The sequence below is a fragment of the Halichoerus grypus genome, chromosome 15 (genome assembly GCF_964656455.1).
Source record: "Halichoerus grypus chromosome 15, mHalGry1.hap1.1, whole genome shotgun sequence".
NCBI lineage: Eukaryota > Metazoa > Chordata > Mammalia > Carnivora > Phocidae > Halichoerus > Halichoerus grypus.
Window position 1 is genome coordinate 50,677,792 of NC_135726.1, and position 22,729 is coordinate 50,700,520.

The window sequence follows — 22,729 nt, forward strand, 5'->3', positions numbered from 1 at the left end:
TTTCCTCTACATAAGCAATACTAAGTTTGCAAACAAGACAGGACAGTTTATATTTATTCATAATAGAAGCAAAAAAAAAAGGAAGCATAAGAAGAAATCTTCAAAACCCCAATGAGAGACAAAAGACATAGAATCGCCATACTACAAGCTGTGTTGTAAAGATGTAAAATATTGCAGAATGATCTACAGATTCAGTATGCAAATATGACAAAATCATGATGGGATGCTTTGACCATGAGCTCATCTTCCCCTTTTTTCTGTACTTTTTCCATTTTTTTTAAAATGTAAGATATTCAGACATTAACGCATTAGTAATATATGATTTAAAACTGACTTCGCCTTTTGTTTGCTCTTCTTTTCTTCTTCTTTCAAAATGAACAAGATGGTAAGTTTTACTTCCAGGAGCACCCAAATCCTGACCTAACCTGAATGTTACAGAGACTTCAGAAGAGTTACTACTGAGGAACAGGAACTCATTCTAGGGAGATGCTCATCAAACCCGCAGGTTTCTCTATCAGCCAAGTTTCATATTGAGGTTCTATTGGCCAGGATTTGGGTGAGGACACAACACGTACTGAGAAACAAGAAGGTCATGAATCCATTTGCTCTAAATGCTGGATGATAAAGGCAAGAGTCACTAGAGGGGGAGTATAACCTGTCCCTGGGATACTGGGGGGTGGCAGGTTCTTGGCAGTGGGGAGGAAAAAAGACAGTCCTTTTCCTTTGCTCAAGCCTCTTCTCAAACTATAAACATTGGAGGGACCCAAGGCTTAGTTATTAGCCCCTACTCTTCTCTGTCTTTATCCACTTTCTTTGCAATCTGTAGGGGAAAGGGTTAACTCAACAGGCCTAGGGTATTCAAACCCAAGAAGGGCCTATTTCCATGACTAGCTCTTGGTTGGCTTCTAGGAACTGAGCTCTTATAATGTTCTATCTGATAAAGGGTTTTTGCAGGCCTGAGGCCTTGAGCCATGCTGTACCAGCTTGTCCATCGTTTATACAAACAACATACTCTATGGTGAACACCAACTTTTCTTCTATAGGGGTCTGGAGCTTCAGTGACAGATCAGTCTTACAGTATATGCCCATGTGACTGACCTCCTATAAAAACCCTGAACGCTCAGGTTCAGGGTGAGCTTCCCAGGTTGGCAACCCTTCACAAGTGTTGTCATACATCATTGCTGGGGAATTCTCCGGTGACTCTACTGAGAGAGGACACTGGAAGTTTGCGTGTAGTGTCCTCCAGACTTCACCCCATGCACCTTTCCCTTTGCTGACTTTATTCTCTCTCTTTTTGCTATAATAAACCACAACCATGAGTATAACAACTTCTGGGTCCTGTGAATCCTTCTAGCAAATCATTGAGCCTGAGGCTGGTCTTGGAGAACCCTAACACAAGATCTCCTACAGCCTCATAACTTTAAACCCCACCGACAACTCCCAGATGTTTATCTCTCCCACCCTGTTCTATCTAGACTTCATGAACAACTGCCTGTTTTATTCTCCAGCTAATCTATTTTTGACATGCCTAAAGCAAATTCTTGATTTTCCTTCTTTATCCCAAATGTGCTCCTCCCTCATCGTTGCCTCAGAAAGTGGCCAGCCAGTCATCCAGGTGCTCTGGCCAGAAAGGAATCCTTGACTCCTCACTCTGTCTTCACCAAATCTGACTCTCACCACCTCCACCCGCAAATCCCTTGGGATTCTAAGCATCTTGCATCTGCTCCTCCCCCAGGTGCCTCAGTCTCTCGTGTCATTCTGTTTTTTCCTGTCATCTTCTCTTAATAGCTCCTCGTCTCTCATCCTCTGCCATGATTTGAAAAGACTGGCCCCTGTATACATGCCCTGCTCATCTCTGGCTGGCTCACACCCCCACACCCGGCTGCTGTGTCCATCCCCAGCGTTTGCCCATCCTTGTGATACAGCTAGGGCATCTCCAGCTGCTGGGTCTCGAACCTTGGCCCGCTAATTCTGGGTCACTTTCTCCCTGTCTTTATTGCTTTTAAAGAAACATGAATCAAAAGCCCAAGATTTGGTGGGAGCTAGGGTCCAGAGCTTGAAAAACACATTAAAACAGAATGTCACAAGGTCTACAAAGAGAATGGCTGGAATATAATAGGCACCCAATAAATTTCATTGAATATGTGATTGAGCATGATTCCTCCAGGATTTCTGGAGAAAGGAAATCGGCTTCCGTTAGACTCAGGGGTTGATTTGGCAGTAAATGCTGTGTTCTGGATTCACAAGCACCTGTTACACAAAGAGAAAAGATGAGTTCCATTTTCTGGGTAGGCCTTTCTGGTCTACTTGCTATATTTAGTCCAAGGCCCAGGTACTCTGGCACTGTTCTCCATCCTTGGAAATTCCAAAGATCTTTCTCCTATATCACTGCACTTCAGTCATGTTGGCACCTCTGTGTTCCTATAATGGCCCATATGCTTCCCTACCACAGAGGACACACTCTAAAGTGTCCCCCATAATCCTCACCTCCTGGTATTCATGCCCTTATGTCATCCCCTTCCCTTGAGGGCAAGACCTGTGACTTGCACCTAACCAGTAGAATATGGCAAAATAGCAGGATGTGCATGATGGCAGGTATTGATTCTGTTACGTAAGATTGCAACTTCTGTCTTGGCTTTGAAAAAGTAAGATGCAGGAGCGCCTGGGTGGCTCAGTTGGTTAAGCGACTGCCTTCGGCTCAGGTCATGATCCTAGAGTCCTGGGATCGAGTCCCGCATCGGGCTCCCTGCTCAGCAGGGAGTCTGCTTCTCCCTCTGACCCTCCCCCTCTCATGTGCTCTCTCTCTCTCTCTCTCTCTCTCTCAAATAAATAAATAAAATCTTAAAAAAAAAAAAAAGTAAGATGCAATGGTGTGAGCTGCCTATGGAGAGGGCCACATGGCAAAGGACTGAAGGCAGCTTCCAGCTCACAGCCAATAAGAACCTGAGGCCCTTGTTATGACAGCCTGCAAGGAACTGAAGGCTGCCAAATAACCACGTGAGCTTGGAAGTGGCTCCTTCCCCAGTCAAGCCTCAGATGAGACCTGAGCCTGGGCCAACAGCTTGATTACAGCCTTGCAGAAGGCCCATCTAAGCGGTGCTTGGACTCCGGACAGAACCTTTGAGACAATAACATATGCTGTGTTAAGCTGCTACATTTGTGGTAATTTGTTATGCAGCAACAGATTATAATACACCCACCTCAGAGCCTTTTCACTTAATGCCCCTCGACTTGGAATGCTCCACTCCATATCCTTTGCATGGTTTGTTCCTCTCATCCCTCCAGAATGTAGCACACATTCAGTTTGCTGACCCAACACTCTTCCCCATATCTTCTCCCTTGTCTACTTCTATTGACAAGACTAGGAAACATAATACCTCACTCTCTCTTTGCAACAAGGAATACCATGTGACAGAATTCTGGCCAAGGAGATAGAAGAGGAATTTCCTTAAGTGAGACTTCTAGGAAGAGCTTTTGCTTTATTGATAAAAGGGAACAAATGTAGCTCTCCTCCCCAGACCCTGATGAAGAGAGGGACCTAAAAGGCTGATTGTACCAGTTCATAGCTGACTGAAGAGCTGACAAGCCTAAACACAATCCATACGGTGGCCTGAGCCAGTCTGATTCTCCTCTGTAGAATTTGAACCTGGAAACTCTTAAATAGTAAAAGAGGATGGTGTTACATGTAATTTGAAGTTATAGAGGAATAGTGACCAGGAAGCTTGCATAGGAATTCAATCTGGACTGAGAACAATGGAGCAAATTCATTGCTCAGCAATGATGAGCAACCGCATAAGAGAGAAAAGCTTCCTGATAACATTCCAGTCCTTGGACACCCACACATCATTTCTGAAATTGAGTTATCTGAGATTCCCCAGTGTTCTCTCAATTACTTTCAGAGGGTTCGTCTTTTTATTAAAATCCCTGACTATGGAGGCGCCTGGCTGGCTTAGTTGGTAGAGCGTGAGACTCTTGATCTTGGGGTCATGAGTTCAAGCCCCACATAGGGTGTGGAGCCTACTTTAAAAAAAAAAAAAAGAAGATAATGTTTAAAATCCCTGACTATGATATATAAGACATTCACGTCTTTTGAGGATGGTTCATCTGTCAATTAGACTACCGCCAGCCACCCTCCAATATACCCTCCACAGTAACTGGTCTGCCCTCCAGAAGAACAGGGAACACATTTGTTTCTCTACTGAAAGGCAGGACTTCAGACACTAAATTATTGGAGTTCTGTGTCTCTAAACTTTCTCTTTTCCAAATCTGTCCTGGCCTCCCTCTTTTGCCTCCTAAAAGTCTGAATGGTCACTGACTCCTTCAGAGGATACTGTCTAAAGTCCATCCCTGGGCATGGAGTAATCTGACTAGTCCTGAACGTGGAAGTTACCACATGTGTTCTCTGAAATAACTTCACTAATCCTTAGAACCAGGAAGCCATTACCTGAGTTATCTCAACTTCCAGCGGGAAGCTCTGCTTCCCATTTGCCTGAATGAGCTAATAGCTTTCTTCCTTTTGGGTGATAAAACTGATGATGCTTTTTTTTTTTTTTTTTTAATTTGACTACCAGGAAAGTCAAAGACAAATGAGAAATATAGGGACAGATACTATTGTAGGTCCAGCAGATTAACTTTCTTATCCATGCCTTGACTTGCTGCTATTATTAAAAGTATTTTCCTAATTGTGTTTCCTATTTGTAATTTAGCACCATTATATAGGGCGGTATATAAGCTTGCTGTGAATCGCCTCAAGTCCCCCATGGGAGAAATGCAGAGAGGTAAATATGGAAAAAAAAATTAGAAAAGGAAACAAATCAAAAGGGATAGATGGTTATCAATGCACTGAAAGGGGTGGGAATGGAGAGAAATGAAATATGGAACAGAAACTGAAGTCAGGGAGTGGAAAGGAATAAATGGCAAAGGGTCCAAAAAAATGTAAATGAAAAAAATGGAATAAATAGAAAAATCGGGGGTGCCTGGGTGGCTCAGTCGGTTAAGCGTCTGCCTTTGGCTCAGGTCATAATCCTGGGGTCCTGGGATCAAGTCCCAAGTCGGGCTCCCTGCTCAGCGGGGAGTCTACTTCTCCCTCTCCATCTGACCCTCCCCCCCTGCTCGTGCTCACTTTCTCTCTCTCTCTCTCTCAAATAAATAAATAAAATCTTTAAAAAATAATAAATAGAAAAATAATAGTGGAAAGGAATGAAAAGGAAAAGAATGAAGTAAAATAAGCTGGTGTGGAAAGGAGAGGAATGACATGGAGCATAGGATTAGAACTGAATGGACAAGAATGTCAGGGGAAGGCATCCGAGGAGAGGAAAAGAAGGCAAGTGACAAAAAACTAATATGACAAAGGGCAACTGGGAGTTCAGGAGTGGCAATACAGGAATGAAATTGGAGCGCTGCAGAATCTAGGATGAAGAGATGGAGTTGAATGCAGCTCATGCAGTGGTGTGGAAGGGAAGGAACGGAAGGAGAGGACCAGAAAGCAGGGAGCTAAATGGGAAGGAAAGTAGCACGGGCTGCTGGAAGGGAATGTGACGGGAGAGAAGGAAGGGAGCATGGGATGGGATCCAATGGAGGAGAGCAGAGAAGGAGTGGAAGAGGACAGAATGGATGGGCACGGGAAAGAGTGAATAGAATTGAGCAGAAGAGGGAGGCACAGTGGAAAGGAAATGCAGGGAGAAGAAGGAAAGAAGTGGAAGGGAAAGGAAGAGAGTGGGGAGGTACTGTATGGAGGGAGAAGAAAGGGAATGCTCTGGAATGAAATGAAAGCCAGGTGTATGGCACTGTGTAAATAGGGATACTGAACAGAAAGGAGTGGGATGGTGGGAGCCAAAATGTGTAGGATGGAAGGGATGAACCAAGGGGAGTTAAAGGGAAAAAATAAAAATGAAGAAAATGCAATAGAAATGAGTGGGAAAGAATGGAATGGACATAAGGAAGAGATGGAAAGGAATGGAATGGGATGACACAAGAGGAAAAGAAGGAATTTTATGGAAAGAAACAAAAGAAATGGAGGGTGGAGGGATGGAGTGGAATGGACGTAAATAGCATGGCAAGCAAATGGTTGGAATAAAGTGGGGAAAAAAATGGAGTAAAGCTTGGGTGGCTCAGTCAGTTGAGTGTCCAACTCTTGGTTTCCGCTCAGGTGGTGATCTCAGGGTTGTGAGATTGAGCCCCGCGTTGGGCTCTGCACTCAACAGTGCTGGGGGGTGTCTGCTGGAGATTCTCTCCCTCTGCCCCTCCCCCTCTCAAGCTCTTGGGGATGTTCTCTCTCAAAAAAAAAAAAAATGGAGTAAAGTGAAATGGATAGAAAGGAAATGGGTGGTGTAAGAGTGCCCACAGTACTGACTCCATCTTGTTCAAGTCTGCAAGATGACCTTGTGTGGGGCTACGTGTTCCAGGCCCCTTGCAGGTGAGGGTATGCCCCCACCGAATAGGGGAAGGCTTGTTCTGGTCTTCCCTAAAGTTGTTCAGATAACTGGTAGAGATGACATAGTGTCTTCTGGTGCATAGGTGGTGGCAAGAGGTCTGTTAAGCGTTAGACCCTGTGAATTCACTCTATAAATTCTGTGGACTAAGATCAGGACTTTATGGAGAATTGCTGCACTGCAGCAATTTGTTCTCTGGTCTCAGAGTGCCTTCTCAATTTGGGGGATACATTCCTGCCCCTCCTCCACCTTCTAACAGGTGGGGTGAAAATAAATGTGATGGAAACATGGAACAGAGTAAAATCGAGTGGACTGGAAAGGAACCGAACGAAATGAAGTAGAACAGGATAGGATGGAATGAAAGGAATGGAACTGAAAAATAATGAAGGGAAAATTCTCTTGATAGTTTATCCTACAGACTTTTCGGCAAGGAGGAAGAAGCAGGTTGGTGACAGCTCTCAACCTGTCCAAAGATTCAGGGTGGCATAAAATTACCTCATAGCTTGACTCTGGGTTTCCTTTTGGTAGAGTGGGGGCCAATGGATCCAATGCAACTTTGGGCATTGGTTTTCTGGGGCCATGATAATAGTTCCTGGAGTTTGCTGATGGTGGATCCTTCTGCAGGTGAATGGAGAGATCGGTTAGGGACCACGGGAACAGATTGCCTTAAAATTACAGAAAGTGCCAGCCTGCAATCTTCAGTGATCCCCGAGAGGAATAGGTTTCACTAAGTCCTTACAAAGAATCAGAAGTGGATATAAGTTTAGGATCCAGAGCCAAGCCCCTGCTCTAGAATTCTGTCATTTCACCTGGCTATCTTTGCAACCTCTACCCCAAAACATCCTTTGCACCCAGCATGTGCTAGTTAGTGCCATCTCATTTGCAAGCCAATTCAGAGCCCTGGAGGTAAAAGGAACACAGTAGGAGCCAGAGACCTAGAATCTGACCCAGCTGCCTCTGAGGCCTCGGGCCACTTTCTCCTCATCCCTGGCCTTGCAGTGTACAATGAAGATTTATACAGGATGGTTTCTCAGACTTTCAAACACAACGTTCTGATTGTATTCCCACTGCAGCTTTTTAAAATCAAACCCAGCAGGGCCAACATACCTCATAAAACTGCTCTGGGGGGTCTGGTGGCAGCACCTGGGGGAAAAGAAAGTAGTGAAGAGGTCATGGGCTTGGGATGGGGACCATTCCCAGAAATTCTCAGAAACAGTTTTGGCCTCAGAGGCAGTTACATCCCTCCTGATTCCCAGAGGAGCTCAAGGCATTGTTGAAGGGCAAGAAAACAAGGAGAAGAGATGGAAAGCCAGGGAGGATCTTGGGATCCCCAGAGAAGGCAGGGGAGGAGATGCAGAGAGACTAAAACTAACACTGGGTATCCTCAAGAGAACACGCCTCACCCCCCAACCCAAGAGGTGGGACTGGAACGGCCCTGCTGGGCTGGGGAAGGACCAGATAGTCAGGGGAGCAGGAAGGGTCCCTCTGGAGCACTGCTCACCTCTTTGGCTCCAGCCTGTCCTTGAGGTTCAGGTAAGTTGGCATATATGGGCCTTGGACAGTCTAGAGAAAGGGAATGCCAGCCTGGGGCTGGAGTTAGGAAGAGATGTGAGGGAAGGGGCTGTTTCTCCAGGTCACGCCTATCCCCAGAAAGGTAGCGGCAGAAACCTACCTTCCTTCCTTCCTCCCCAGGACTCCCCATTACATCTCTAGTGATCCTGACCTGGAAATATCCTGGAAATCTAGTTCTGCATTAGATAAGGCTGTTTGATAAGATGGATGAGGGCAGAAATCTAAGACCTAGCCCCAGTGGGCCCTCTGTAGTGTGGAGTTTATCCTTTCTCCTTCCTGGGCGTGGATTTCCTCTCTGCAAAACTGAGTTGGATTGGACAGTCTCTAGGGCTTCCATTTCGGTGAGGGGGGGGGGTATCCTTCCAGAATCCTAGCCCAGAGATGTCAAAAATGTTTTCATTTTGCCTTGTCAGCTCCCATCCATCAGTAGAGCATGCATGAAGGGCTGTGCTGAGGTGGGTTATAAGGCTGACTTTGGGTTCAGCAGGGATGAGTGTTGTGATTGATTCTCTCTTCCTACAGCAATCAACTAGCAAAGTTTTCCGAGGGTGAGGAAGGAGAGAATGGCAACCTATTTTTTCCCTATTTTTTGCTGTGGCTGTTGGAACAGGCGGAACTCCTCAGAGTTCTCGGCTCCAAGCTCATCCATGATCACTAGTGGCAAAGCTGGGAGCAGAGGCCCAGGCTCCCAGGATCAGCCCCTTCCCCAACCCCCACTGCTGCCCTGGGCATCAGCTATGAAGTCACTTACTGGAACAGGACTCTGCCTGGGGCCCCTCCGCAGAGGTGGGTGTTGCTCCCTCCTGGATGGGGTCCTCTGCTTTTTTCCTTGAGAACCTGAAACCCCAAATCCCTCATTCTTCTGCCTCCAGTCCTTGCCATCTTCACAGGCCCTACCCATCTCCCACATCCATTCTTGGGCATTGTCCCAACCCCCCTGAGTCCCCCAGTTGCTACAGAGACAGCTCAGCACCATGGTCAGCAACACTTCGGCCAGGCAGGCCCCCTGCAGCCCACGTCCCTTGCCCCATTCCCAGCTTTACCGTCTGGCGTTTCTGTTGTAGAGGAAATAGCCCAGCCCTGTGGATAGGGCAATGACAGTCAAGATCCCCAGAGCAATGCCAGCAATGACTCTTGCAGACAGGGATGACCTGGGACCTGGGCAAGGAGAAAGAGTCAGGACCCTGGTCTGACACACCCTCATGCCTGCCCCTGTCCCCATTCCCAAGCTGTGGCTTTATCTTTACTGTCACTTGATGAACATGTGTTTTCCAGTCACCGGGAGGCAGCATTTTGTGGTATTAATAGCATCATTTCTGGTGTCAAATGGCCTATTCATATCTCAGCTGTGTGACTTTGACCATGCTACTTAACCTCTCTGTGCTTCAGTTGTCTCCGCTGTAAGACAGGGATAATAGTGTCAGTGGTTGCTGAAAAGATTCAGCATAAGAGTATTCGTGTTCAAAATATGGAATGCTCAACATGCTCAAGATAGGACAATATTTAGACCCATGGAAAGCGATCAGTAAATGTTGGTGGGATGACAATACTGCTTGGGATAATGGATCAAATATGGCTTTCAGAGGAAAGGGCTTTGAAAACCAGAAACCTGGCTTTCCCCCATTTTCCTCCTCATTTTCATACCTGAGTCACCTTTGACTCTCTGGGGCCCTGGGACCACGGACAAGTGACATCCCCTTCTGAGTCTGATTTCCTCATCTGTAAAGTGAGGGAAATGGTACCCACCACACAATGATGATGTGAAGATGAAATGAGATCGTGAATGTTCATGCTGCACACACCACAGGTGATTGACTAATAAATAGCAGCTGTAATCATTAACATGGGCCTGTGTTTTCCCATCCAGCTTCTGCCCAGAAGCCTTCCCAAAGGGGTGAAGTCCAGCCACAGGGATTAGGAAGGCAGCCATGAGGATCAGGGGTGAGAGGAAGGAGCTCTCTGATTTGGAGGGGCAGGAGGGGGCCTCCAGGATGTGTTGGGGGTTCTTAGTTTCATTCTTTGAGCCTTCATTTCTTTCTGTGTCAAACAAGTATAGCCATTCATAACCCTATAGGCTTTGAGGGCATTAAGTGAGATCCCACATAGGAGTAAGAGCACCATGCCTGACACAGAGTCAGTACTTGATAAAAGACCATGATATGATCCAATGATGACGATGATGATAGAAGCTGCCATCCACCAAGCTCTAAGCTCCAAGAGCCCATCATACATGATCTCGTTCAAATCCTACAACACCCCCATGACCATCAACCGTATTCACTGCTTCCTCCTCTGAGCCTCTGTTTCTCCATTCATCAAATGGTCTTAACAAGACCAGAGTTGTTTTGAAGATTAAATTAGGTAGTTTGGGAATGTGCATAGGGTCCTCCCCTTGGTGACAACTAAGAACATGACTCCTGAGGAGGCCAGCCTGGTTTCAAACCCTAGGACGGGTCTCAGTCTCTCCTACACAACAGAGATGCCAGGAGGCCTCACTCAGAGCTGGCTGGCAGTGGGCACCCAAGAAGTGTTTGCTGATACTATATATGGAAAGGTTTGTTTCGGGCATGCAGCATAGGCTCAATAAAGAATAATTTTATTTGTTTCATAAACACAATATGCCAGGCACTGCTATAAAAACCTTACAAATGTTGGTTAATTTTCAATGACCCTATGATATAAGCACAACTGTTACGTTTTTTTACCCACAAGGAATCAGAGGTCCAGAGAGGTTAAGCAACATGCCCAAGATCACACAGCCAATAAGCATTAGAGCTGGGATACAAAACTCTGGCTAATAGCGACACCGTGCTGCCCTCTCAATAACTCAAGATAGAAATACAGGGACTCGCTGCCAGTCACACCAAGCTGTTACTAATATAATTCCTATAATTAGGGGCACCTGGGTGGCTCAGTCGGTTAAGCATCTGCCTTCAGCTCGGGTAATGATCTCAGGGTCCTGGGATCGAGCCCCACGTCAGGCTCCCTGCTCAGCGGGAAGTCTACTTCTCCCTCTCCCTTTGCCCTTCCCCCTGCTTGCTCGTGCTCTCTCTCTCTCTTTCTCGCTCTCTCAAACAAATAGAATCTTTAAAATATATGTAATTCCTATAATTAATATAATTCCTACCAGTTCACTCCTTCGCTCATTGACTATCTCCCTGACTCACTGTGCTTCTAAACAACTCTGGAAGGTAAGGCATCACAACCCCCATTTCCAGGTAAAAAAAAAAAAAACCTGAGGCTCTGAGCAGCCTGGAGGGTTTTCCAGGGCACACAGCTAGGAAGGAGAGGCTCTAGCTCCCAAGCATTACAGGCTGGGATTCGGCAGCTCCAGATTGGGAACCCGCCCCACACAGTACACTTGTCACACTAGAAGACTAGATAGTGAGGCTGGCATCAGGGAAAGCCGTTTGGACCCCAGGGGAAGGGACACTGAGGCACTTACCTACCACTCTGACCAGGACGGAGGCAGAGCGGGCCAGGTGGGTCAGCGGGTTGGAGGCCGTGCAGTTGTAGATGCCCTGGTGTTCCCAGGTCAGGGCCCCGATGATTAAGTGCTTGCCCATATACACAGTGGTGGAGTGTTCAAGGGTCCAGTGAAACTTGGCTTCCGGCTGGGACTCCGCCTGACACTGCAGGGTCAGGCTGGAGTTGAGCTCCGCCTTGATGGTGCTGACCACCCCAGACGCTGCCCCTCTGGTGATGTCCACGCGATCAGGGCCATCTGTGTGCAAAGCCAAACATCAAGCACCCACTCTCCACTGCCGAGTTTTCCTGTTCTGCCCGCCCTGCTTCCACACTGGATGCTTTACCCCTTCCCCCCTACCCCTTCTTGATTCTAACTAACAGAATTCTAGGTTATAGCCTGGAGAACAAAGGCTCTTCTAACCCACAGTTGAAAGGAATCTCGGCAAGATGTTCCCTTTTCCTCCTTAGCTGCCAAGCAGGCAGACTGTAGTTCACAGCATGGAGGGGAGAAACCCAAAGCAAAACAACATCAAAATAAAAAACAAACCCCCTGCCCTTGCAAAAGTGAGCTCTCACCAAGGAGCCTCATAACGCATCCAGGCTTCCCAAATTGTTGCTGTGTCCTGTGAACATAGCCCCACACTTCCAAAAACTTTACCATTCTGATGGACTTCCTTATTGAAGAGCAAATGGCCCTGTTGCGATATTTAAATTTACATCCATGTATTCTCCAAAGTAGAGACACTTTCAGAGTTCCCTCCTAAAGCCAGAAGGAGGTCATTGGCACTTGGCCCTCCTCCCACAAACGTGAAGGAAACAAACGAAATGGCTGTTGAGTTTTCCATGCTAACCAAGGGCTGAGTCTTTGTCTTATTTAAATTAATGTGAACTACTGGAAAGAAGGACGCAAAGAGTTTCTAGTTGGGACACTCCGGGAAAGGAGGAAAATCCTGGCCTCATCCCCTCCTAGGTATCCTTTGATATTCTCCCCATCCAAACCCCATGGCCACCAGGATCCCTCAGGGTCTTCCCATCCCAGTGTCAAATCCTCCATACAGCAGCCAGAGCGGCTCCCTAAGTACAAACTTGACACTATCCCTCCCATGCTCAGAGCCCTCCATGGCTCCCCAGTACCCTTAGGACAAAGGCCATGGCTGAAGAGCTAATTCACAATCTTGCCCTTGCAGACCCCTCCAGCCTCACCTCTCACCTCTCCACACCTCCCACTCTCGATTCAGAAATAAGATCCTACTCGGATGTTCCATCTTTATCATGTTTCCTCTTACTTCAGAGCCTTCACACATTCTCTTCCTTCTCTGGAATGCTCTTCTCTTCCCTGAGTCTGCTCTACCTAGCTAACTTACTCGTCCTCTGGATCTCATGGAAGACACCCCCTCTCATGATGAGCCTTCCCACATCCCCCAGACCAGTGGGGGCTTCCTTTGGGTTCCCCAAATCCTGTCGTCCCATGGCAGCACTCTTGATGCTGTATTTTTTTCTTGGCCTGAATATTGACCTCCCCATCCCAAGTAGCCTGGGAGCTCCAAAAGTCATGGCTGTTACTTACCAAGCACCCCACATTTGCTCAGCAGAGAGGGAGAGCAAAAGAGCAGTTTTTGGTTTCATGACTGAAGTGGGAACGGAAGAAGAGAGCAGCAGTGCATGTAACCCCCACCCCCATATGCCCCATTATTTAACACGTACACACGTGGACCCTACTTCCTCTCCTTGCAGGTGCCCCTTCACTTCAGCTCGTGGCCACTAAACCATGTGAGTAGCTCAGGCAAAAAACCTTGGAGTCAGTCCCTTTCTCTTTCACTTGTGTCAATGGCAGCAAATCCTGAGTCTTAGATTCCAAATGGATCCATGGTCCCACGGCCCGACCACTTCTCATTTCCCAGACGGACGACTGTGGCCATCCCGAGAAGGTGGCTTGCAGACTTCGGATGGCAGGAGTTTCAATAACCAAGTGCCCAGCCCCTGAAATCCACTGCCTGCTCTCCCGCGGGCTACACCCGACCTGTACCTGAGCATGTTGGGGAAACTGAGGCAGGCCCCTTCCTGGGAGATATGGGGCCCCCAACAGCCTTGCTGATGTTCTTCAGACTGCATGGTGGTTTCCACGCTTCCGCCCAACCTTCTCTCCCTCCCCCTCCCCTGCTTGCTCAGGGCTGGACGGGCATCTCGGTCAGTGGCTCCCCCAGCCTTCCAAGGCTCCCTCCCTATGTTTCTGCACAGTAGCATTCCTCCTACTAAAGTCCTTGCACATGTCACCCCTTTAATCCTACCTTGGGGTCTGCCTCTCCAAGGACCCGAACAAACACAACACTTTCTCAACCTCCTCCCTCTCCCCTGCTTCCACTCCATAGACAAGGGCCCAGGATGCCCTGTGAGAACCTAAGTCTGATCCTCTTCTCCCTCCCCTCAGAGCCTTCTGTTGCTCCCAGTGCCCTCGCCATGGCTCATGGGGCCCTGCAGGATCTGCCCCCACCCTTTTACCTCCAGACCTCTCCTATTCTGTCCTCCCCCTCATTCACCTGTCTGGTCACCTTGGCCTCCTTGGGCTCCTGCTCATCACCCACCTCACATGCTGCTCCCTCCCCCTGGCTCTCTCTTTCCTTAGCAGCCTGCAGTGTTCCTCCTCAGGGAGGCCTCCCCTGACTACCCCACGTGACTAAGACTGCAACATCTTCCCCTCCCAGCTTTCCCTGTCCCTCCCGCTGCCCTCGTGTTTCTCCTCAGCCCCGCCCGACACACCATGCCTCTCCCTTGCTTAGCTGTTTAAAGTGTGTCTCCCCACTAGAATGTAAGCCCCACAAGGGCAGGTGCTTTGCCTTGTCCCGTGCCCGGACATGCCTGGCACAGAGCAGGTATTCAATAATTGTGGAACGAATGGCTAGAAGGAACAACCGAAAGGGAAGGAGGGAGGGAGAGAGGAGGACCAGGTCCAGCTTGGGTGACTCACAGCTGATGGTGAGCGTGAGGGGCTCGCTTTGTGCCTGGCTGCCCCAGTTCCAGACTTCACACTCGTAGGGGCCTGTGTCATCTCGCTGGAGACCGTGGATGACCAGGCTCCTGTTGTCGGCCGACAGCACCAGGTGCTTGCTAGGCAGGAGGGCCTGGCCCCTCAGGAACCACAGGACTCCAGCCCCCTTGTGGGAGGTCTGGCAGGTCAGGGTCACGGAGCTGGCATTTTCCACGAGATTTAGGCTTGGGGACACAATGTTAGGCTTGGTCAGCATTTCTGGAAACACACACAGAGACACGGGGTGCGGGTCAGGGACCCTTCCCAGTCTCCTGCCCAGGCAGGCGCCATAGGGCTTTCCAGGGACATGTGTGTATGTTGTGGATGGTGTGTGTGTGTGTGTGTGTGTGTGTGTGTTCTTTGCCTATGACTGCATGATATGGGAGGTATGAGTGTGTGCTGTGTGACAATTATGTGAGTGTGTGTATGGTGAGGGCGTGGTGTATGGACATGTCGTGTGTGTTTTAATTTTGTGTCTGTTGTATGTGTGTGTTGTGTATATATGTTTTGTGACCGTGAGGTATGTATTCACTCTGTATGTGTTGTGTATGTATTTTCTGCATGTGAGTGTATGTTGTGTGTGGTACTGTGTTATGCATGTGTGTTGTATGGTGTTCTAGACGCCTGTGTGTGACTGTGGTGTAGGAGTATGTATACACGGAGTATGTGTAACGTGTCAGTTCTGCGCATGTGCTGAGGGTATGGAACGTACAGCATGTGGGTATTTTCTGTGTTGTATGTGAGGCTGCTGAGTGACTGTAATGTGTGTTGTGTGTATGTTATATATTGTGTATGTATGTTTTACATGAGCGTGTGTTGTGTGTTTGCGGTAGTTTGTTGTATCTGTGTTGTGTGTATGTGTGAGTGTACTGCTTGTATGTGTTGGGGGTTTGTGTGAACAGTATGAGCATGTGATGTAGGTCAATGCTGTGTCATGTACTGTGTGTTATATGTTTCTGTTGTGTGCGTGTTGTATATGCTTTGCATGTATGTTGTATGTGGGTAGGGTTCTGTGTATTTATTGTATGTGAATTGCATGTGTCTTGTGTGTGTTGTGCACATGTGTGAGCGTTCTGTGCATATGTGGTTGTGATTTGTGTGCTGAGATGTGTGACTATTGTGTTAGGGTTTGTATGTATAGAGAATCAACCCCCCCCACCAACTTTCAGAGAAGCAAAGAATGGACGACCCATAGACAGCCAACAAGGTCTTGTGGAAGATGGGCCAAGCCAGGAGCCAGGTCCTTCCCTGTGGTCAGAGCCCCGTTCTGCCACCAGCCACGTAGGAAATCCCCACTTTTCTGTGTCCTCCTCAACCTCTGGGATATTGCTGTAGCTCTGATTCTCAGAGGAACAAAGGAGAGGAACAGGAAAAAGAGCCTCACCAAGGACTCGGACTTCAAGAGCACCCAGGCGGAACAGGTGCGTGGCACAGTTGTACACCAAGCACTTGTACGTGCCTTCATGTTCCGTGGACACAGCCTGGATGGTGAATGTTCTCGTGGTGGAAGACAGAGTGACGTTATTGTTGAGAAACCAGGAATAGGCAGGAGGTGGGTGAGACTGTGTTTCCACAGAGAAGGTCACATTGGAGCCCTCTATCACCTCAACCACCTCCCCGCTGGATACACCAGAATCCAACTTGATTTCAAATGGGTCAGGACCATCTGGGAGGACAAGAACAATCAGCAGGAATGATCACATCAGCAAAGGCTCTCTTAGGGAGACCTCAGGAGTCAGTAAATATTAATATTTCTCTTCTCCCCATCCAAGCTCTGGATCAATTACAAAGGAGATACAGGAGTCTGATGGAAATTAAATGTCAGCCTTAATCCCGGGTAAAGTGGGATTGTAAGACACATCTAAAGTATGCCAGAAAATGCTCTTTCCTTGCCCCTACCCAGGCAAGATTTTGTAGCAAACATCTGAAGGTTAAGGAACTTAGTTTTAGATATCTTAACCTGGATGTTCCCAGTAGAGTCCAAGTAGAGACATCAAACAGTTACTTATACGCCTGGAGACCAAGGGTAGACAAGTCCACATTTGGATGGTATCTGAAGCTGTGAGACTGAATGAAATCACCAAGAAAGGGGGTGTTAGTGAGGGGCTGGGGAGAATGGAAAGGGACTCACAGTTCACAGTCAGGAAGGTGGGATCACTGCTCTGGACCTGGTAGAAACCCTGAGCTTTGCATTTGTAAGTCGCAGAGTCCTCCCGCTGCACAGTGAGGATGGTGAGTTTCTTGCCGTCTGTAGACAGCAGCATGCGCTCATGGAACACCAGGGGGAGATCGTTGGAGAACCAGTGGATGGTAACGTTGGCATCCTTGGTGTTACAGTAGAGGGTCACCTGTTCCCTCTGCTCTATGGCAGTGTCCTGGCTGATTGAAATGGTGGGCCTGCCGGGCAGTTCTGCACAGGGAGAAAGAGAAGGAGACAGAGGCAGAGACACAGACAGAAGAGCACCAAGCCAAATGTAGCCACAGAGGGACCCAGAGAGACTGGACTGGAATTGCCAGAAGGCAAACGAGCTCAATGCCTGGACTCAAATGCTAGACCTACTGCTCATTTTAAGTGTGATCACGGGCAACTTGCTTCCCCTCTCTGGGCCTCACTAAAGAGGATTGTACAAATGAAGCGGAAGGATCTGGGATATGACAATGGGTCAATTAATTTCGGCTGTAAGGAGAATCACGTTTGTAACAGGGATGCCAGCCAGATCCTACTGCCCACTTCTTAGACAACCTTTCCCACCCACAACCATGCCAGCCACAGTCCACCCCTCTACCCCTGCCCCCAATACAACTGATCTGTCCGGTTGTTGCCCGACCCTGGCTGGGACAATCTGATTTGTCCTGTTGGGACTTTGGGCATGGAATCCTGATGGGTGCTTTAGGTATGAAGGCAGGGATCAGAATGATAACCTTATTTTCTGTGCCCACATCTCTGAATCTGCCACGAGTCTGGGGTGCCCAGGGGGTCCCAGACCTAGATGGAACAACATCCTTCTCACCTTGGGTGGTGGTAAGTGGGGTGGCATCAAGGGTGAACTGGACTGCAGCTGGTGGACTCCACATGGTCAAAAGCAAGACTGGTGGGGGAGAGAGAAGAGGCATTCAGAGAGGGGGCAGTGTGTTGGGGGTGTCCAGTTATGGTCTCCATAAAGAGAGAGAGGTCTAGGTCATGGACATGGCACTTCACCCCTAGAGGCTTGACTCCTAGCCACTACTCACTGGCCATGTGACTTGTGGCATGTTTTTAATCTTCTTGAGCCTCAATTTGTCCAGCTGTAGAATGGACATAACATCACCTGCATCCTAGGGTTGTTGTGTTGAGGTGATGAATACTGGCAAGTTGTAATGGGGCCCCCTGAGGGTCACTGTGCTCTCTCCACTGATGCTCACCCTGCAGGAGATACATGATCAGTCTCCTCTTTCCACACAGAGGGAAAGAGATGCTCAGAGAGGTGGAGTCCCTTTCCAAGACCATTATACTAAGTGGCAGAAGCCAAACTTGAACCTGGCCGGCCAGCACCTAAAGAGTGTGTTCTTAACACTGCATAATTCCTCCTGTCAGCCCAGGGATGGGCACAGAGCTTATCCCTGATAAACAGGAACTTCTGTTATCTCTGGTGGGGGAAATTAATCTTTGGTACTTTGGCAGACTTGCCCTCAGGCGGATATTTCCCTCCCATAGGGAGGAAAAGGGAACAAGATAGCAAGAGTTGTTGGCGTTCCATTTGGCCAATCTACATTCAGGCTTGAGGAGACCGTGGACCCCCCACCCCCAGCCCCCGTGCTCATGTGCAGCTGACGTTGACATCCCCCCAAGCCTCCCCATAGCCCAATTCACAGAGGCCGGCAGCCATGTTTCTCTCCAGCCCTCACTGGACCCCAGTCTGGCCCGAGTGCTGCCCCATTCCCTGCTCAGTCAGTGGTTAAGGGCATGGGCTCTTAGGATATTTGGAAAAAAAATACTGACTCTAATGCTTCCTGGGTCTATGATCATGGGCAAGAGGCTCTCTCTTTGTGAGCCTCAGTTTCTTCAACAGCGAAATGGGGAGAATAGAACTTAGTTCATGGGGTTGTTGTGAGGCTTGATGAGATATCAGATGTGATGTGCTTAAAACAGTTCATAGTAAGTGCTAGTCACTATTATTATTATGATTATTTCTATGTTTGTATTTTCTGCCTGTAATATTGCTAGAGGTTAAGTCCACAGGCTCAAAGCCTGACTGCCTATATGTGAATCCCAGCTTTGTCTTTTTTTTGGCAAGTCATGTCCCCTCTCTGAGTCTCAGTTTCCCCATCTGTAAAATGGAGTAATAATAGTTCCCACCTTATATAACAGAATAGGATAACAGTAAGGATAACAGAATATACTGTTATATATATTATATATATTATATATAGTATATATTATATATATATTATATATAATTAATATATATATTTTATATATATATAATATATAATAATATATTAAGAATAACAGAAATACTATGAGTGAAAGCATCAACGGTGCGTCTCATCACACCCATTTGAGATACACCTCCTCTGCAGACAGCTGTTACCTGGCCCCTTCCCTCCCGCCTCCTCCCCACAGGGTCCTGCCTTCTGTGCACAGGGGGAAGCAAACTCACAGCCCCTCGGGGGACCCCAGAGCCCCCGCAACCTGCCAGGGTCAGCCAGGGGGGAAGAGCTGGTCTCAGGGCCACACAGCAAAGCAGGGCTGAGTTTTGCACACCACACATTGCGAAATCATTTCTTTGCCTCCAAAATGCTTTTTCTTATCAAAATAGTCTTGTTTCGTCCTTTTGCCTCCAAGACTCTAAGCATCAATGTCACATCCATCCCCTGTTCTGACTGAGGTGTGACCTGGCCACGCGGGGCTGGCACATCCTCCCTCTGCCCGTCTTCTCCTGTCTGCTATGTTCCAGCTCTTTCCATACCTCTCTCTGGATCTCTCTCTCTCCACGACTCCCCCCAGGCTATTTCTCTGTGTGACTGTACATTTTTCTTTCTGTCTCTGTCTGTCCTCTGTCTCCCTCTCTCCTATCTGTCCCTCCCTGTTCTTCCCTCTGCTACAGTTTCTCCTGTCATTTTCACGCTCTGCCTCTGTGTCCCCCTATTTCTCTCTAGGTTTCTGATTCTGTGGTTCTATCTCTTTCTGTACATATGTCATTATCTCTGGTCTCTCTCTACCTTTGTCAATCTCTTTTGTATTTATCTATATTTCTCTGAGTGTGTGTGTGTGTATATCTCTATTTCTCTTTGTGTCTCTCTCTTTTGTGCACACACACACACACACACACACCCCATCCCCAGCTCCCTCTGAAGGGAGCAGTGCACTCACCTGCAAGCAGGATTCCCGCCCAGTGGTGGCCCCATAAGTCAGCGAGCCCCATGGGTCCTGGCACCTGACCAGTGTGCCCCGGCTTGCACACACAGACGCTGTCTTCACTCCAGCCGCACCCCTCCAGCTCCTCTTCTTCCCCTCTGCCCTGCTGCAACCTCACTGTGATGAGAGTGGCTCCCAGGACAGACAGGGGTGGTGGCGGCGGGGAGGAACTTTGGACCCGCCTCCCCCCTCTACCCCAGGGCTCTCTTTCCTTCCTCTGTCCAGCACAGAGAACAAGAGCCCCAGGAATCCCGGGGTTTCCACCAGGGTGGAAAAGAAGAAAGAAATCCCCGCCTTTTGGCCCTGAGTCCCCTTGAGAATTACATCCCCCTCCTCCTAAGCCCCCCTCCCCGCCCCTTTGCCAGGATGCAGGAGCAATCCGGGGAGAAGGGGTGCCATGGAGGGACAACTGGAGAATGTTAGAGTTAAGGAGACCAGGAACCGAGATAATGACAGTCAATAGTGATGATAACAAAACAATAATGGTGGCTCCTGGTTGTTGAGAGCTTAATAAAATCAGGCTCGGTGCCAAGCTCGCCATGAGCAGCCTGGAAATATTAAGTGAGCTGAAATGATACTGGTCATAAACAAACAGCAGGAAGCTCAGAGTGAGCTGGGCTGAGAACCCCAGGGGGTGCCTGACCCCACCTGGGGAGAAGGGGCAAGGAGGGTTTCCTGAAAGAGCAGACATCTGAGCTGAGACCTGAGGACACAGTAAAGGTTCAATACAGGAGAGTTGTTTTTTTTTAAATTCCCTATGGGCAAGACAAGCTATTGGTCTTTGGGAGCACCCAGACCAGGAAGATTTAATGTAATCAACTGGGTTAGGGAACAACCATTAACAACCATCAATCCATGTATTCATTCATTCACTAACAAATATTCCCTGAACTCCTCTTTTGTGCTGATCCCTGTGGCTTAGTAGTGTTGGGGGCACAGTAGAGACCAAGACATCCCCAGCCCTGCCAGTATGAGCTCACACGCCTGTCCTCAGTCAGTGCCAACCCAGCGTGCACAGGGCTGAGCTGGGGGAGCCCAGAGGAGGCGCCTGACCCAGACTGCAGGTCAGGGAGGACTTCCTGGAGGAGAGGACATCAAGCTGGAGACCTGGAAGATGCAGGAGTGGGTCAGGCGAGAGTCTGGTGGGCAGAGGGGGCAGCATGCGGGAGATTGCTGAGTTTGAGGCACAGAAGGAAGTTCAGGCCCCAGAACAGAGGAAGTGAGAGGGTGGGTGGTTCAAGGTAAGGCTGAGAAAACTCTAAAATGATTACCTAGGGCAAGAGAGGCACCTCGGCATCACGAGGAGAACTCGGTCACCCAGCTGCCTCAGCTTGCTGCTTGTCTGGGTCTCCTTCATGCCACAGGCAGTCACCAAGTATCTGCTTCAGGGACACGTGAGGCTGAACAAACTGGCTCTGGAGACAAACTGAGGGGATGCAAATCCTGGCCCCTCCACTTGCCAGCCGTGTGGCCCTGGGCATGTCAATCTGCCTCCCTCGTGACCACTTTCCTCGGCTCTAAGATGGGGTGGGGATGTTTTTGGCTCTTCAGAGGCTCTACAGCTATGAGAGCCAGGCTGTGTCTGAGTTCTCCACAACCCAGCTGTGGTTTGTTGGGAAAGTTACGTCACCTGTGAGCTTCCTTGTCCCATCTGCAGACCAGGACAAACAAGATGTCTGTGAGGATGAAATGATTTAATGCTGGGAAAGTGCCTGGCACGGAGTAAGCGTTCAGTACATGTGAATCTCCACTAGGTGTTGGGACTGTGATGACAGCAGCCCCTGGGAGGAAGTGCGCCCTCACTCAGTCATTCAACACACACGTCCTGAGCACCTCCTGTGTCTGCTCCAGGTGCTCGGGACGAAATGGACAGAAAACCCGGGTCCAGGGCGGAGAGAGACGATAAACAATGAGCATAATAAATAGGTAAGCTATGTGAAATATCAAGTGATACAGGCTAAGGAAAAATGACAAGTCGGGCGCCTGGGTGGCTCAGTTGGTTGAGCATCTGCCTTCGGCTCAGGTCATGATCTCAGGGTCCTGGGATCGAGCCCCATGTTGGGCTCCCTGCTCAGTGGGGAGTCTGCTTCTCCCTCTCCCTCTGCTCCTGCTCTCTCTCTGTCAAATAAATTAATAAAATCTTTAAAGAAAAATGAAAAGTCAAGTAGGTTAGGGGATAGTTTTATTCCATCTTGTAGTTAAGAACACCAAAGCTCATGGAGGGGAGATGACTTGCCTAAGGTCAGGCCACAGGTTCTGGTCTACCTGGCTCTTAACCTCCATCTGTCCTGCCTTCCAAGGTCCTAATGTGGCTTCTGGCTACACCCAGCCTCATCTCCTCTGTACACCCAGATCAATTAACACCTGTGGCCACATCAGCCCACCACGCTCCCACTGTCTGCAGCTCCCTGTGCCGGGTGCACCTGGCACTCAAGGCCTCCATTTTCCATCTTGTTCTTCCCGGGGTTTCTGGGTCTTCTGACGATCCACCCACTCCTCAGCTGGGCTTCCCTCCTGATTCCTCTGCTCAGTCCTGCTCCCATCCCGAGGCCTTCTCCTCTCCCTCCCCTCCACCCCACCCAAGAGGATAGAGCCGCCACTGGAGTGGACTTCTCAAATCTGCCCCTTCACACAAGAGCAGGGTTTTCTCTCTCAAAATCCCCTCCTCACCCTCCCCAGGACAGGTTCTCTGTTTTCTTACCCCAACAAGAAAGAGGAACTTCCTGGGCCCCTCCCTGTTGTACAACTTTCGCTTTGTTTCTGACAGGTGAAAATAAACCCAGGGCCCTCCTGCCCCCACACCCTCACCTACCTCACCACCTGCCCCCACACCCA

At 48.7% G+C, this 22,729-nt stretch overlaps 1 protein-coding gene across 1 annotated transcript; it reads right to left on the minus strand.

Annotated features, from left to right (window-relative positions):
- Nucleotides 1–25: 25 nt before the first annotated feature.
- Nucleotides 26–21,240, minus strand: CEACAM20 (CEA cell adhesion molecule 20). Its single transcript, XM_078063527.1, has 12 exons — nt 21,166–21,240; nt 17,433–17,585; nt 16,628–16,906; nt 15,881–16,162; nt 14,437–14,715; nt 11,449–11,727; nt 9,047–9,161; nt 8,755–8,840; nt 7,933–8,021; nt 7,539–7,574; nt 6,927–7,049; nt 26–2,250 (listed from the first exon to the last, which is right to left on the minus strand). The coding sequence occupies exons 2-12, from the start codon at nt 17,569–17,571 to the stop codon at nt 2,203–2,205; spliced, it is 1,755 nt and encodes a 584-aa protein (XP_077919653.1). The 5' UTR covers nt 17,572–17,585; nt 21,166–21,240; the 3' UTR covers nt 26–2,202.
- Between the last annotated feature and the right edge of the window lie 1,489 nt (nt 21,241–22,729).